Here is a 14,799-nt window from a genome sequence, read left to right on the forward strand (position 1 = left end):
GACCATCAGCAAGAAGCTTGGTGAGAAGGAGACAACTGTTGGTGCAATTATTAGAAAATGGAAGAAATACAAAATAACCATCAATCGCCCTCGGCCTGGAGCTCCATGCAAGATCTCGCCTCGTGGGGTAAGGATGATCATGAGAAGGGTGAGGGATCAGCCCAGAACTACACAGGAGGAGCTTGGTAATGATCTCAAGGCAGCTGGGACCACAGTCACCAAGAAAACCATTGGTAACACACTACACCGTAACGGATTGAAATCCTGCAGTGCCCGCAAGGTCCCCCTGCTCAAGAAGGCACATGTACAGGCCCATCTGAAGTTTGCCAATGAACACTTAAATGATTCAGAGAAGGCTTGGGAGAAGGTGATGTGGTCAGATGAGACCAAAATTGAACTCTTTGGCATAAATTCGACTCTTCGTGTTTGGAGGGAGAGAAATGCTGAATGCTACAATCCCAAGAACACCATCCCCACCGTCAAACACGGAGGTGGAAACATTATGCTTTGGGGTTGTTTCTCTGCTAAGGGTACAGGACGATTTCACTGCATTGAGGGGCCAATGGACGGGGCCATGTACCGTAAGATCTTGGACAAGAACCTCCTTCCCTCAGCCAGAGCACTGAGGATGGGTCGTGGATGGGTCTTCCAGCATGACAATGACCCAAAACATACGGCCAAGGCAACAAAGGAGTGGCTCAAGAAGAAGCACACTGAGGTCATGGAGTGGCCTAGCTAGTCTCCAGACCTTAATCCTATAGAAAATGTGTGGAGGGAGCTGAAGCTTCGAGTTGCCAAGCAAAAGCCTTGAAACCTTCAGGATTTGGAGAGGATCTGTAAAGAGGAGTGGACCAAAATCCCTCCTGAGATGTGTGCAAACCTGGTGACCAACTACAACGTCTGACTTCTGTGCTTGCCAACAAGGGTTTCTCCACCAAGTACTAAGTCATGTTTTGCTTGGGGATCAAATACTTATTTCCTTCGATCAAATGCAAATTAATTTCTAACTTTATATAATATGTTTTTCTGGACTTTTTTTGTTTTTGATATTCTGTGTCTGTTTGTTAAAATAAAAGTACCATAAAAATTATAGACCGCTCATTTCTTTGTAATCGGGCAAACTAACAAAATCAGCAGGGGATCAAATAATTATTTCCCCCACTGTATGTCCTCTACCCACAACCTGTGTGTGTGTGTGTGTGTGTGTGTGTGTGTGTGTGTGCGTGCGTGCGTGCGTGCGCGTCCACTGTCCTCCTACCCACAGAGCCCATAACACACTCTCTGTTAATAACCCACACTAGTGTTCTGGGTGACGAGCACGGTGTGTGTGTGCACATAGCTAACACATGCATGGTGAGTCTTGTATAGTCTATAGCGATTATCCATCAACCCCTAAACAGGTAAGTTACACTAAAGTAGCTCTGATTACCTTTAGTCTTGCTGGGAAATCTGTCAGTATGCAGTAGCGACTTCCTTGTTCAGGCCCTGTAAAGAACAAGGAGGAGACTTGGAGCAGAGATCACTTTACAGTCCTTCACTGAACACCGTCCTGCTGTGTGAGTGTTCTGGCATTCCGACAATGGGTCGGTTCTCTTCCTTTTTAATGTCTCTCCAGCCTCCTCCCTTCTTCTCTCTGTGTCTTCTCTTACCTCTGTGGAATGAGGATGTTGGAGTTACCCACCAAACACACGCACACATGCACACACAGACTCAGAAAGCGCCCAGATGAGGAATGAGGATGGTTTATGTGAAGCTTGTCTGCCAGAGTAACATTCCTCACATGCCGAGCGTGTGTGTGTGTGTGTGTGTGTGTGTGTGTGTGTACGTGTACGCACACACACATGTTGGCGTGGCTTTGGTTTAGGGCACAGGTAAAGATGCCAGAGTGAGAGGTCTCCATGCAAGCACCTTGTAACAGATATGCATTTGTAAATAAAATGGGATGGATTTAGATATTCAGGGCTAACGTGTGTGTCCCTCCAGGCGGACGAGGAGAGGAACTACCATGTCTTCTACCAGCTGTGTGCCTCCGCCCATCTACCCGAGTTCAAGGCCCTGAAGCTAGGTATGTCTCATCCTGCTGTACGTTTTGGCATATGACAGAATGTTTATTTGTTGTTGATATCAGCAGATGATAAATCAATTGGTGTAAAAGCATTCCAGCCCTCCTCCTGAACCCTTAACCCAGGATATCATATCAGATGTGTAAAGGAGAAACACACACACACACACACACACACACACACACACACACACGTGAGGAGGAGGCCCTGTGGTATTAAATTGGTATTAAATGTCATATCATATTAGGTGTAGCAGTTCCTATTAGATTTGTCATGGTGGTAATATTAACAAGCAGAGCTGTCTCTATCTCTGTGTCATCTGACCAGGCTGCATTCCTCATCCAAACACTCCCACTGTGAACACACACCTGCTCATCCTGCTCATCCACACACACACACACACACACACTGCCACTCTGTCTCAGTCCTCTCTCTGGCTTCCTGGCTGAGCGATGCTCCTTAAATGGAGGGGTTGTCACGGCAATACCAGGCCTGCGTTGCTAGGCAACAGGGTATGGTTGCTTTAATCTGGCCGAGGGCTTTGACCCTGGTGTGTGTGTGTGCGCGTGTGCGTGGTGAAACAGAGAGTGTGTTAATGCTCTGTATCCCTCTACATCAGATGCAGCAGATGAAAGGCCAACTCTTAACTATTACCCAGTCAGCCGGAATCAACAATTGTCCTGTAGAGGAGTCAATGTTCCAACCCAGTCACTCTGCCCAACATACAGCAGCAGTGTTGAGTGTGTTCTTCCTGGACACACGTATGACAATGACCTGTCTCTGTCCCGTCTCTCCCTTCTCCCCCCCCCCCCCCCCCCCCCACCCCAGGAAGTGCTGATGACTTCCACTGCACCAACCAGGGTCGGAACCCCATCATCGACGGAGTGGACGATGCTAAGGAGATGAACAACACCCGCCACGCCTTCACACTGCTAGGTAAGACACACACACACACAAATTAAATTAAAGTTGATTTATCATATGCACAGGGTACAGCAGTAAACAGTACAATTAAATGGTTTTCACGAGTTTCCTCTCAACAATGCAGTGGGGAATGCACGCGCACACACACACACACACACACACACACACACATCTCCCCTCTCCCTTCTCCTGTCGAGGGCGTCCTCCCTCCTGCTCCTTAATGATAGCGGGAGCAGACGGTCATTAAAGATAACGGGACCATCCATGTCAGTTGATTTTCTCATAATTGACCAACAACAACTGGAGTCACAGTGCCGCTGTTGTTCGGTTGTCTCGGCTACAGGATGTGGTCAAGTCACTCATTTTCTTTCAGTTGCGGATGATGTGATTTTGGGATCAGTTTAATTCCTGGGTCTGTGTATGTGTCTCCCTGCAGGCATTAATGAGTCCAACCAGATGAAGCTGTTCCAGGTCCTGGCTGCCATCCTGCATCTGGGCAACGTGGAGATCAAGGACCGCGACTCTGACAGCAGCGTCATACCAGTGAGGACCACCTCATCCCCCTCTTCTCTGAACCCTCTCCATCTAACTCCTCACCCCCCTCTTCTCTGCATCTCTCTCACTCTTTCTCTGCTTCCCCCTCTCCTCCCATCTTTGAAATCTCACCACTCTCCCCCCTCCCTCACTTCACTAAAGGGAGTGTCTCAATTGTTTCAATACATGACATAAGGCGTTTGACTTAATGTTCATAGAAATAAATACACCAAAATAGACTTATCCGTTGACTTTGCTGTTCTGTTTTGTCTCTTGTCAGCAAATTCCCTGACGGTCCCTTTTTTTCAAAGTGTATTGAACTGTGAAATGCCAAAATGGAACTCTGGGGGAAAAGCATTCTCTCTCTCTCTCCCTCTCTCTCCCCCCCTCCTTCTCTCTCTCTCCTTCCCTCTCTCCCTCCTTCCCTCTCTCCCTCTCTCTCTCCAGCCCAACAGCCGCCACCTGACGGTGTTCTGTGAGTTAATGGGCGTGACCTACCAGGACATGTCTCATTGGCTGTGTCACAAGAAGCTGAAGACGGCCACAGAGACCTACATCAAGCCCATCCCCCGTGTGCAGGCCACCAACGCCCGAAATGCCCTCGCCAAACACATCTACGCCAAGGTCTTCAACTGGATAGTGGACCATGTCAACAAGTCGCTGATCGCCAACGTCAAGCAGCACTCCTTCATAGGGGTCCTCGATATCTACGGCTTTGAGACGTTCGAGATCAACAGCTTTGAGCAGTTCTGCATCAACTACGCCAACGAGAAGCTCCAGCAGCAGTTCAACATGGTGTGTGTGTGTGTGTGTGTGTGTGTGTGTGTGTGTGTGTGTGTGTGTGTGTGTGTGTGTGTGTGTGTGATTTTGTCCAGTTTAACATGACGTAGTGGACTATGGTTATTGAGGTGTAGGAATACTCTGTGAGTGCGGTGTCCCACGGACTCCCACCCTCTCCTGTGTCCTCTGCTCTGCGACTGACTGTGTGTGTGTGTATTTGTGTGTGCAGCATGTGTTTAAGCTGGAGCAGGAGGAGTACATGAAGGAGCAGATCCCCTGGACTCTGATCGACTTCTATGACAACCAGCCCTGCATCAACCTTATAGAGGCCAAGATGGGCGTACTGGACCTGCTGGATGAAGAGTGCAAGGTACTCTAGTGTGTGTGTGTGTGTGTGTGTGTGTGTGTGTGTGTGTTGCCTGCATGCTGAGTGTGTGTGTATATCTCACTGACATGCCTCTTCATCCTGACTGGTCCAGATGCCGAAGGGTTCAGATGACTCGTGGGCCCAGAAGCTGTACAACACCCACCTGAAGACCTGCAGTCTGTTTGAGAAGCCCCGCATGTCCAACAAGGCCTTCATCATCCAGCACTTTGCTGACAAGGTACAGGACCTGACTTGACATCCTACAGCATGGTCAATGCAGGTTTAGTACTACGTTAAAGTAACGTTTTGTTGTAGTGCTGATACAACGGCTCTTTACACAGTCAAAATGTCCCCCCCCCCCCCCGTCCACCCCCCCCTCCCCGGTAACCAAAAGAGGTTTTAAGGATGCATGTATGCTGCACATTTGTGTAGAACATGCCCAACATGTGTTTTGTCTGTCTGTCCATGTATGTTTGGTCTTGTCCTATCACCATGGCAACCCTTCCCCAGCTGAAGAGAATGGTGAACACGAGCGTTGTTTAAATGCTGTTCGTCTGTGTGTAATGATGCGTAAGACATGAGACCCACACACCGGCTGACCCACTTCTCAGGGCTGTTTTAAACCCAGGGTCAGGTTACTGAGCGGGGGTATGTGGGGGGAGGCAGAAGGAGGAAGAGAACCCTCAACCACATAGAGAACCCCCCCAACCACACAGAGCAGAGGCGTGGCTGCTGTTCTTCTAGATTACCATAATCTGTGTGTGTGTTCCGTCTCAGGTGGAGTACCAGTGCGATGGCTTCCTGGAGAAGAACAAAGATACGGTGAATGGGGAGCAGATCAACGTGCTGAAGGCCAGTAAGGTGTGTCATCACTACACACACACACACACACACACACACACACACACACACACACACACACAAATGTGCATATACAAAAACACGGACACACAAACTATCTCGATTACCCTCTCTATAGGCCGGATTAGGACAGATGGTGATAACTCCATGCTTCATGGCAATGTGTGTCTCATTAGAATGATGTAGCTGTCATAAGACACAGCACGGTCATTGTGTGGCAGCCTTAATGCACAGTGTTCCTCTAGGGTTGGTAGTCTGCCCAGGGCGGAAGGGATCTTCTCTGTCACAGTCGCTCACTGGCTGGGGTCGGATTTGTAAGTTGTCCTTGACCTCCCTCGTTTGCTTGCGAGGTCAAGGTCAAAGGTTACAAGGAAAGGAAGGATTATAGCCACTGTCTCACTAGAATGACCTTAAACAAGAAACACGGTAGAAAGCAACCAAGTGAAGGTCAAGGGAGGGGCGCCCTCTGCTGTTCATCTGATGACAACGATGATGATCTTCATCTCAATCACAAATTGTAATCGACTGTATGAGGGTTGCAAATGTAGAAGAGATTTGTGTCACTAGGAGTGATTCTTGATGGTGACCCAATAGACCACATTATGTCCACACGCCACATTTAGACATTTGGATTTGTGGATAATGATGTCAATCAATTAAGTTATCAACTTTAAATAGTTTAGTGTTAAATCCTGCAGCATAAGCGGCACATCCAGTCACATGCTTTTCCTAACACACACACACACACACACACACACACCTGACCCTGAGTGTGTACGTGTTGATCTTGTGGAGGACCAGTTCTGTAATTCCTTTTGGAAAGGAGCCTAAATTGTTAATACCTCGTGCTGTTTTGATGTTGCTGGTGATCTCACCCACACACACACACACACACACACACACACACACACACACACAGGCATAACAGTGCTGATGTTCACACTGCCGTCTGACTGTTCTGTTATAGACTCCGCCAGGAGCAGAGTGGGGTAAGGGTTAAAACACGGTCTATTTTAACCCCTAACACACACACACACACACACACATGCTCACACATACAGGGGTTAATCATGGTGTTAACGCAACTAAATTAACCAGCCATGGCAGCGCAGTGTTACCATAGAAACCAGCAAGACTAATCATTTTGGGAGTAGAAAATGATCATAACTCCTTAACGGTAATCTAATGAAGCTGTAAAAAAAACTAGGTGTGTGTGTGTGTGTGACAGGCATCCCTCTCCTCTCCACACAGACAGCACTCTCACAGCTGATGTTCTGTCTAGACTAGGTCTATGGTCTGACATCATGAGTTCCTCTCACAAGCATCCTAACAGGATCTCCAGTCTTTGATTGATACTTGTGCTCTAAATGCAAACCCATTCCCAGTGACTCACTATTCCCCACATAGTGCATGACCATTACATACCTCCACCCTTGAGAACTCCCATCATGAACCACATTACCATCAGAGATGACTGCTGGTAGCCTGCCTGCTACTATTTTTGATTTTCAATTTCATCACAGATCTATTTTATGGTTTTAGATGTGTGTATGGTGGTGATTTTATTTTTTGGATTTTCTTTAATCTCTTCTTTTTGTCATTGTGTTGTTTCTCTGTCCGTTGTCCATGTATGTTTGGTCTCTTCATCATGACAACCTTTCCCCAGCAGAAGGTAAACACAGGCATTCTTCAAATGCTGCCCCCGCATCTCTCTCTCTCTCTCTTGATCTTTTGTTCTCTCTTCCTTTCCTCCCTCCACTTGTTTCTGCGTCACTGGTGTCACAGCAAGCTAATGACACAGTGGTGTGTGGGGGGGGGGGGGGGGGGGCTGCATGGGGGATTAAGCACTGGAGACACGACGGGAGAGGGAGGAGAAGATGGGAGGACGTTTGGGGAAGGGAATGGAGGGGGAGGGGTTGACGAGTGTAAGACTCTAGTTGCATCCCAAAAGTCTTTCCTCTATTCCTCGCATCCGTCTGAAAAAAGTATTGGAGGAGAATATCTACGGGGAGGAACCTTTTTGATCTTCTCCTCCAATGTTTTAAGAAGGAAACGAGGAGAGACAGAGGAGACGAGGAATAGAGGAAGGACTATTGGGACGCGGCCTTTTTTCTGGACTGTTCTGGCTGTATTCCTGCTTCTGGCAGCAATAGAGGGAAGCATGGCAGCGCTGTGCCCTGAGCCCCTGTAGAGCATCTACCGCTGAGACCCTTCAACAGAACCCTCTTTTCTCTACAGCTTCAGCTCTGACTGCTCTTAACCACGCTTCACACACCTCCGCCAACACACTCACTAACCGCTTATCCCCTCAAACCACAACATTTACGCAGCTGTGTGTTTTTGTCATCTTATAGAAATGGATACTTGCAGGACTGCACGGATAGTGATAATGTAAAGAGCTCTTATATGTTGTTGTTTTTTTTTTAATTATAGATGTTATTGTAGACTTGAGATGCAGCTTGTTAGCTTTTACGGTTTTCATTCATTATCATTGGTAGTTATTGTTGGCCCACAAACCAAGGAAACATGCCTTTCATCGACATTGTCCCATTCTGCTCATAGAGAGTCGGGTCTGCAGCTTTGACCAGCACTAGCATTGTTAGCTTGTTAGCATACAAAATAACAGTAGAAAGAACGCACACCCAACAAGTAAGTATGTAAGTAAGTAAATAAGGTACTGTTGACTAGCGGAAAAATCATTTCAAAAAAGGGAAAAAAAAAAGATAAATGAAAGTTGCACAATCTGTTGTTCATTGCAGTGTGATTTTTATTTTATTTTTTAAATAATTTTTCTTAATCCAACATTTTGATCATAGTACAGTCAGAGTATGAAGAGAAGTGCGTGACTTTCATTTATTTTTAAGCAGAGTTAGCCGTTTTAATTGCTAAGTGCAGTGTTCTGGCTATAATTGCTAAAGGCAGTGTTCTGGCTGCTGTTCCTAGCTTGACCTGCTGGTGGAGCTGTTCCAGGATGAGGAGAAGGCCACCAGCCCCACAGGTTCAGCCCCGGGGTCCGGGGGCCGCACGCGCCTCAGTGTCAAACCTGACAAGGGCCGTCCGGGCCAGTCCAGCAAGGAGCACAAGAAGACTGTCGGCTGCCAGGTAGGGACCACATTGACTTGTTCACTGAATCGATTCCTCCTCCGCAAATGTGTGTTTTCTTCATACTCTCAATCGTGACTATTATCCATGCAGAGACGCTGTCATGTCTGTGGTAGTTATGAGTCATGTTCTCTGTGCCGGTCCCTCTGAGTATGAACCTCTGGATCAGAAGTCACAGACTTGTGAAATCAGCGCTCTCTCTCCTTCTATAGTTCCGGAACTCTCTGGCCCTGTTGATGGAGACTCTGAACGCGACCACTCCTCACTACGTCCGCTGCATCAAACCCAACGACCTCAAGTTCCCTTTCACGTGAGTGTGCATGTTGTTCTTTCCCTCTGTTTACCTTCATATGCCCCTGCTATGGTACCCTCTCACTCAGCTGGACAGACTTACCTGTTGTGTTGACGTTAGGGGAATGTGTTGTATTAACGTTAGGGGGATGTTGTGTGCAGGTTTGACCCTAAACGTGCAGTGCAGCAGCTCCGAGCCTGTGGAGTCCTGGAGACCATCCGCATCTCAGCCGCAGGCTTCCCCTCCAGGTAGGCACACACACACGTATACAGTACATACACACACACACACGCTTGCGCAACCCCCCTCCCCCCACACACACACACACCTAGGATGTACCTCTCACCCTCTCGTGTGTGTCTGTTAGGTGGACCTATCAGGAGTTCTTCAGCCGTTACCGGGTGCTGATGAAGCAGAAGGACGTCCTCCAAGACAGGAGGCTCACCTGCAGGAATGTCCTGGAGAAACTGGTGGAGGTGAGACGCTGCTTGGAGGTTCAGGGTTGAGAGGTTATAGGTCATGAGTCTAGAGGTTAGGGTTATGGAGGCAGGAGTGTTGGGGTCTGGGGCTATGCTATCATGCTAACCCTCTCTCTCTCTCTCTCCCCCCCTCTTTCCCCATCTACCTCTCTTGCTCTCCCAGGACCAGGATAAGTACCAGTTTGGAAAGACCAAGATCTTCTTCAGAGCCGGCCAGGTGGCGTACCTGGAGAAGCTGAGGGCAGACAAGCTCCGCGTGGCGTGTGTACGTATCCAGAAGACTATTCGCTGCTGGCTAGCACGCAAGAAGTACCTGCGCAAGCGTCACGCCGCCATCACCATCCAGAGGTTCACCCGCGGATACCAGGCCCGCTGGTGAGTGGACCACGTACCTGCCAGTCACCCGCCCGCCCTCTGGGCCAATCGCAAGAAATACTGATTTAACTGTGTGTCTCTTTGACACTTTTTGAAAGTAACCGATGAAAACGGTCAAGGATATCGTCCACACGAGCAATTTGTAGTTTGAAGTGTTGCTTCCTCTGGCCTCTGTCCAGAAACGAGGCCTAGCCGCTACTCCCTGGACACTAGCACATCTGAAAGGGTTTGATGGGTGTGAGCGAGAAGGCAGGCGAGGGCCTGTTTCTGAGGAAGGCCTCACGGGTTAACAATCTCATCAATGAGAGATTGGGAGGCTAAAAGAGGATCTAAGTGTAACTCTGCCCCCTCCCCCTCCCCCCCCTCTCCCCCCCCCCCCCCCCCCCTCTCCCTCTCCCTCCCCCAGCCTGGCCAAGTTCATGCGGCGTACCCGGGCTGCCGTCACCATTCAGAAGTTCCAGAGGATGTATGTGGAGAGGAAACGCTACAGGCAGAAGCAGGCTGCAGCCCTGGCCATGCAGACCATCCTCCGAGCATACATGGCCCGACAGAAGTACCGTGGGGTAAGACACACACACACACACACATACCTACATATATACTACAGAACGATCGGAAAGACCTGACACACACACTACCATAAGGGAGAAAGACACAAACCTAATGTCACTTCAGTAGTTGTGAATATGATAGGACTTATGGACGCAGCGATATATTCACTAATATGTTTGTGTATATTATGTGCTTGATTTACTGTATGTTATACAACCTTACACACACACACACACAAGTTGGCCATGGAACTGTCGGCAAGTCTGTCAGCAGCTCAGTTTAAAATAAGCCCTGCCTAACTCTGGGAGTCATCCCAGGTATGAGATACAGGAGTGACGTGTTACAACACACACACACACACTTTCTCCCCTTGTACAGTACACATACATATGCACACACACACAGTTGTTACTGTGTTTTCTCTCTGGGTTATCTGAGTTCTTGCTGAGGTCATGTGATGTGGCAGCAGAGTTGGGGACTGCCCCACTGACAGACACACACAGCTGCCCTATTAACAGGCTTTGTCCATGCCAGCCAAGGTTCACGCTGCAGAGCTCTCTAAGTTCTACACTTATTTAGAGGAATTAACCTTAACCCCCCCTCCTCTCTCCTTATTTCCCCCCTCTCTCTTCTTTCTTTTATTTATCTCTCTCTCCCCCTCCCCCCTTCCTTCCTTTCTTCTTTCTCTCTCTCTCTCTCTAGTTGCTGCGGGAGCACAAGGCCGTGTTTCTCCAGAAGCACGTGCGTGGCTGGCTAGCCCGACAGTGGTACAAGCGCTCCATCCGGGCCCTCATCTACCTGCAGTGCTGCACCAGGAGGATGAACGCCCGGCGCGAGCTCAAGAAGCTGAAGATCGAGGCGCGCTCCGTGGAGCACTTCAAGAAGCTCAACATCGGCATGGAGAACAAGATCATGCAGCTGCAGCGGAAGGTCGACGAACAGGTAGGGGGGAACTACCTGTTCTCCTCGGGGTGTATCTTCATAGTAGTTCTCAGTAGCGACTCTTTCCTGCCCTACTGTAGGAACAGGCACCTTAAACCTAGACTTCCACACATCTGGAAGGACTAAACGGGTGTAAGCAAGATGGTGGTTGCTCCACCTTGCCCCCGTGAGATGGAATTCTGCCATGTTGCTTATACCTATCCAGTACATTCAGATCTACACAATCCCTTGGAGAGTAGGGGCTCGGGGTTGCTTCTGGACAGAGCCTTGGTCTTAAACTGTTATCTGTCCTCTCTCTCTCTCTCTCTCTGTAGCAAAAAGACAACCGTACGGTCAACGAGAGGCTGAACGGTCTGGAGAGCTCTCACGCCGTGGAGAAGGACCGCCTGACCACGGAGGTGACGCGCCTGCGCGGGGCCGAGGAGGACGCAAAGAACAACGCCAACCGCGTGATGACGCTGCAGGAGGAGCTGGAGAGGCTGAAGAAGGAGCTGACCACCACCCAGAAGGAGAAGAAGACCATCGAGAACTGGGCCCAGACGTACAGGGACGAGATGGAGAAGGTGAGTGTGGGACCTCCTCTCCTCTTTTCTAGTCTCCTCTCCTATTTTCTAATATACTCAACTCCACTACACTCTATTCGACTCTACTCTACTCTACATTACTCTCTTCTCCTTCCCTGTGTTCAGTATGGTAGCCACTTTACAGTTCAGCCAAATGGGTCCCACCTAGTAATGTGTCCCATAGAGCCCCCATGGATCCTCAGGCTATGGAGATGTGTTAGTACAGTTATATACGCATGTTGGTACCAGAGGATACAGTATGTGTCATGATTTAGGACCCAGAGGAGTCCACTGGAAGCTGGGCACATGGCGGGCAAGGAGGCCAATGCCCTGGGGCAGGTGAGCGCCGGTAGACTAATGAAAGAGAGAGAGAGTGTGTGTGTGTGTGTTTGTGTGTAGGTAAGAGCAGGTAGAATAGTGGCGTTAGATGTGTTGTACAGTACGACAATTGTGCTGTAGTTCTGTGAAATCAACGCAATTGTGCTTAGTGCTCTGAAATTGAAAACGCTGACCAAAAGCTTGTGGCAGACACAATTTAAGCGTCTTTTCGGTGTGTCTGTGTAGATGGTAGCCGAGTTGAAGGAGCAGAATGGACTGCTGAAGAGCGAGAAGGAGGACTTGAACAGGCTGATCAAGGAACAGAGCGAGCAGATGACCGGTACGCCACGCTTTTAAACCTTAATCACATTCACTGTAACATTCTGCCTTTGAACCAATCACATGGACAATCACAGATCTTTAGCTTACCGCTGGGCCAATCCAATAGCATTGTGCTTCTGAAGTCTATTGAAGTTCCATAAAGAGCATCGACGATATGTTCTTCATGTGTGTTAAACGTCCTCTCTCTCTCTCTCTCTCTCTTTCAGAGAAAATGGTGCGTGCGATAGCGGACGAGACTCAGCAGCTGGAGAGCGATTTGAACGAGGAGCGATCTCGCTACCAGAACCTCCTCACAGAGCACCTTCGTCTCGAGGAGAGATACGACGACCTGAAGGAAGAGATTACCCTCTCTGTGGTGAGAGAAACACACACCCACTGACTGACTCTCTTTCTCACACACACACACACACACACACACACACACACAAATTAATGGAAAGTGGCATGGAAAGGGACCTGTGTGTGAGTCACTAACGGTTTGTGACTCCTCCCCCTCCAGAACGTGCCCAAGCCTGGCCACAGGAGAACAGACTCCACCCACAGCAGCAACGAATCAGAATACACATACAACTCAGAGTTCGCAGAATCAGAGGAAAGCTCCCGCGCAGGAGAGGTGAGGGGCGGGGCTGGTAGTTACCCCATTTAGAAAATGACTCAAAAACCTACTGTATTTTTGATCCATAACACTGTTCAGTCCACACGTATAGTCGTCCACACGCTAACAGTTACCTTGACGTCATTTCCTGTTGCGCAGGATGTGACCCGAGGCATGGATACGTCTCTGACTCTGAAGCTACAGAAGCGTTTGACAGAGCTGGAGCAAGAAAAGCAATCGCTTCGCAACGAGCTGGAAAACCGAGAGGAGCAGTTCCAGCGGGCTAGAGCCAGGGTACTACAACAATACTCCAACTATACTACAACAATACCACAACAATACTACACTACACCAATACTACTACAACAATAATACACTATACTACAACAATACTACACTATACTACAACTATACTATACTGCAACAATACTACACTATACTACAACAGTACTACACTATACTATGTATGACACGACACTACTACTGCAAGAGCTACACTAGGGTATCACTACAATACTATGACAACACTCTTACTAGAACCAGGGTAGTACACATACAGTACAACTTTACACTGCTACTGTTAGAGCAGCCTATGACATCCTCTCTCTCCCTGCGTCTCTCAGGATGATGAGGAACATAAGAAAGCACGTGGGGCAGAGCTGGAGTATGAGTCTCTTAAGGTAAGGAGCAGTGATGGGGGTGGGACAGTAAGTGCCTTGGGGTCCATTTGAGATTGGGACCAGGCTTTGATTGTGCGGCCATCTTGTTCCCCCCCAGCGCCAGGAGCTGGAGTCTGAGAACAAGAAGCTGAAGCACAACCTGGCTGAGATGCGGCAGAGCCTGCTGGGTAATGTAGGCACAGGGGCAGGGGCCCCGGGCTCACCGGCCTACAAGGTGCTCCTGGACCAGCTGAACTCCTCCTGCGAGGAGCTGGATGTGCGGAAGGAGGAGGTGCTGATACTCCGCTCCCAGCTGGTTAGCCAGAAGGAGGCCATGCAACACAAGGTAGCTCCTCCCACCAGGGTTCATCATCATGGGGTCAAAGCAGGGGGAGTTAAAGGAGTAGTTCACTCAATAATCAAATGTCTGTGACTTAACTATATACCTTCACGTTAGTCGATACACCAAGACACTTTTTAAGTCCTTATCCCAGTTATTTAGCAACTTGTAGCGGACCCATTTTTCAATGTCATGTATATCGATGTTAATGGTTAATCACATACATTTTAATTTTTTTTAAATTAAATCTTTTAATTATCTCTTTATTGTTTACAATTCCATGAAGGGGTTGAAAGCTGTCAGAATCTGTCCACTGTACTAACTAACGGGGCTCCGTTCTAACACTTGTGTGTCTATTCTCTCTCCTCCCATGCCCTCCTCTCAGGATGAGAAGGTACTGAGAGCCTCCATCTGCATGCTCTGAGAATGACCTTCCTGTTTTACATTTCACTCCTCCGTCCAACTGTCTTTACATCGATGTAGGTCAGATCCAGACACGCCAGCTCATAGGTCCGATACGCCATGTTGGTCAGATGTAGGTCACACACGCCAGCTCATATTGGGCTCGTTCCAGGTGGGACTACGTAGCAGTCGCCTGACGACAAACCTCACAACACCTGAGGTGTATTAGCTAACCACATTATATGACGGCCATCTGATAAGCGCTGACTGTGCAGTTGATGACGTGGCACGCAGCCATTGGTTGATGCA

At 48.7% G+C, this 14,799-nt stretch overlaps 1 protein-coding gene across 1 annotated transcript in view; it reads left to right on the plus strand.

Moving 5' to 3' along the window:
• Positions 1 to 14,799, plus strand: part of myo5aa (myosin VAa) — a 36,827-nt gene that overhangs the window by 11,678 nt on the left and 10,350 nt on the right. The window contains exons 7-27 of the mRNA XM_083691475.1: positions 1,984 to 2,065; positions 2,892 to 2,999; positions 3,424 to 3,530; positions 3,969 to 4,316; positions 4,531 to 4,671; positions 4,781 to 4,906; positions 5,446 to 5,529; positions 8,473 to 8,631; positions 8,844 to 8,941; positions 9,085 to 9,171; positions 9,291 to 9,399; positions 9,566 to 9,777; positions 10,184 to 10,340; positions 11,032 to 11,271; positions 11,586 to 11,834; positions 12,399 to 12,492; positions 12,701 to 12,849; positions 12,994 to 13,107; positions 13,249 to 13,383; positions 13,713 to 13,769; positions 13,867 to 14,094. Of these exons, the coding sequence (XP_083547601.1) occupies positions 1,984 to 2,065; positions 2,892 to 2,999; positions 3,424 to 3,530; positions 3,969 to 4,316; positions 4,531 to 4,671; positions 4,781 to 4,906; positions 5,446 to 5,529; positions 8,473 to 8,631; positions 8,844 to 8,941; positions 9,085 to 9,171; positions 9,291 to 9,399; positions 9,566 to 9,777; positions 10,184 to 10,340; positions 11,032 to 11,271; positions 11,586 to 11,834; positions 12,399 to 12,492; positions 12,701 to 12,849; positions 12,994 to 13,107; positions 13,249 to 13,383; positions 13,713 to 13,769; positions 13,867 to 14,094 (3,084 nt within the window). The remainder of the gene's footprint in view (positions 1 to 1,983; positions 2,066 to 2,891; positions 3,000 to 3,423; positions 3,531 to 3,968; positions 4,317 to 4,530; positions 4,672 to 4,780; positions 4,907 to 5,445; positions 5,530 to 8,472; positions 8,632 to 8,843; positions 8,942 to 9,084; positions 9,172 to 9,290; positions 9,400 to 9,565; positions 9,778 to 10,183; positions 10,341 to 11,031; positions 11,272 to 11,585; positions 11,835 to 12,398; positions 12,493 to 12,700; positions 12,850 to 12,993; positions 13,108 to 13,248; positions 13,384 to 13,712; positions 13,770 to 13,866; positions 14,095 to 14,799) is intronic.

Source organism: Argentina silus (assembly GCF_951799395.1).
Source record: "Argentina silus genome assembly, chromosome: 19".
Taxonomy (NCBI): domain Eukaryota; kingdom Metazoa; phylum Chordata; class Actinopteri; order Argentiniformes; family Argentinidae; genus Argentina; species Argentina silus.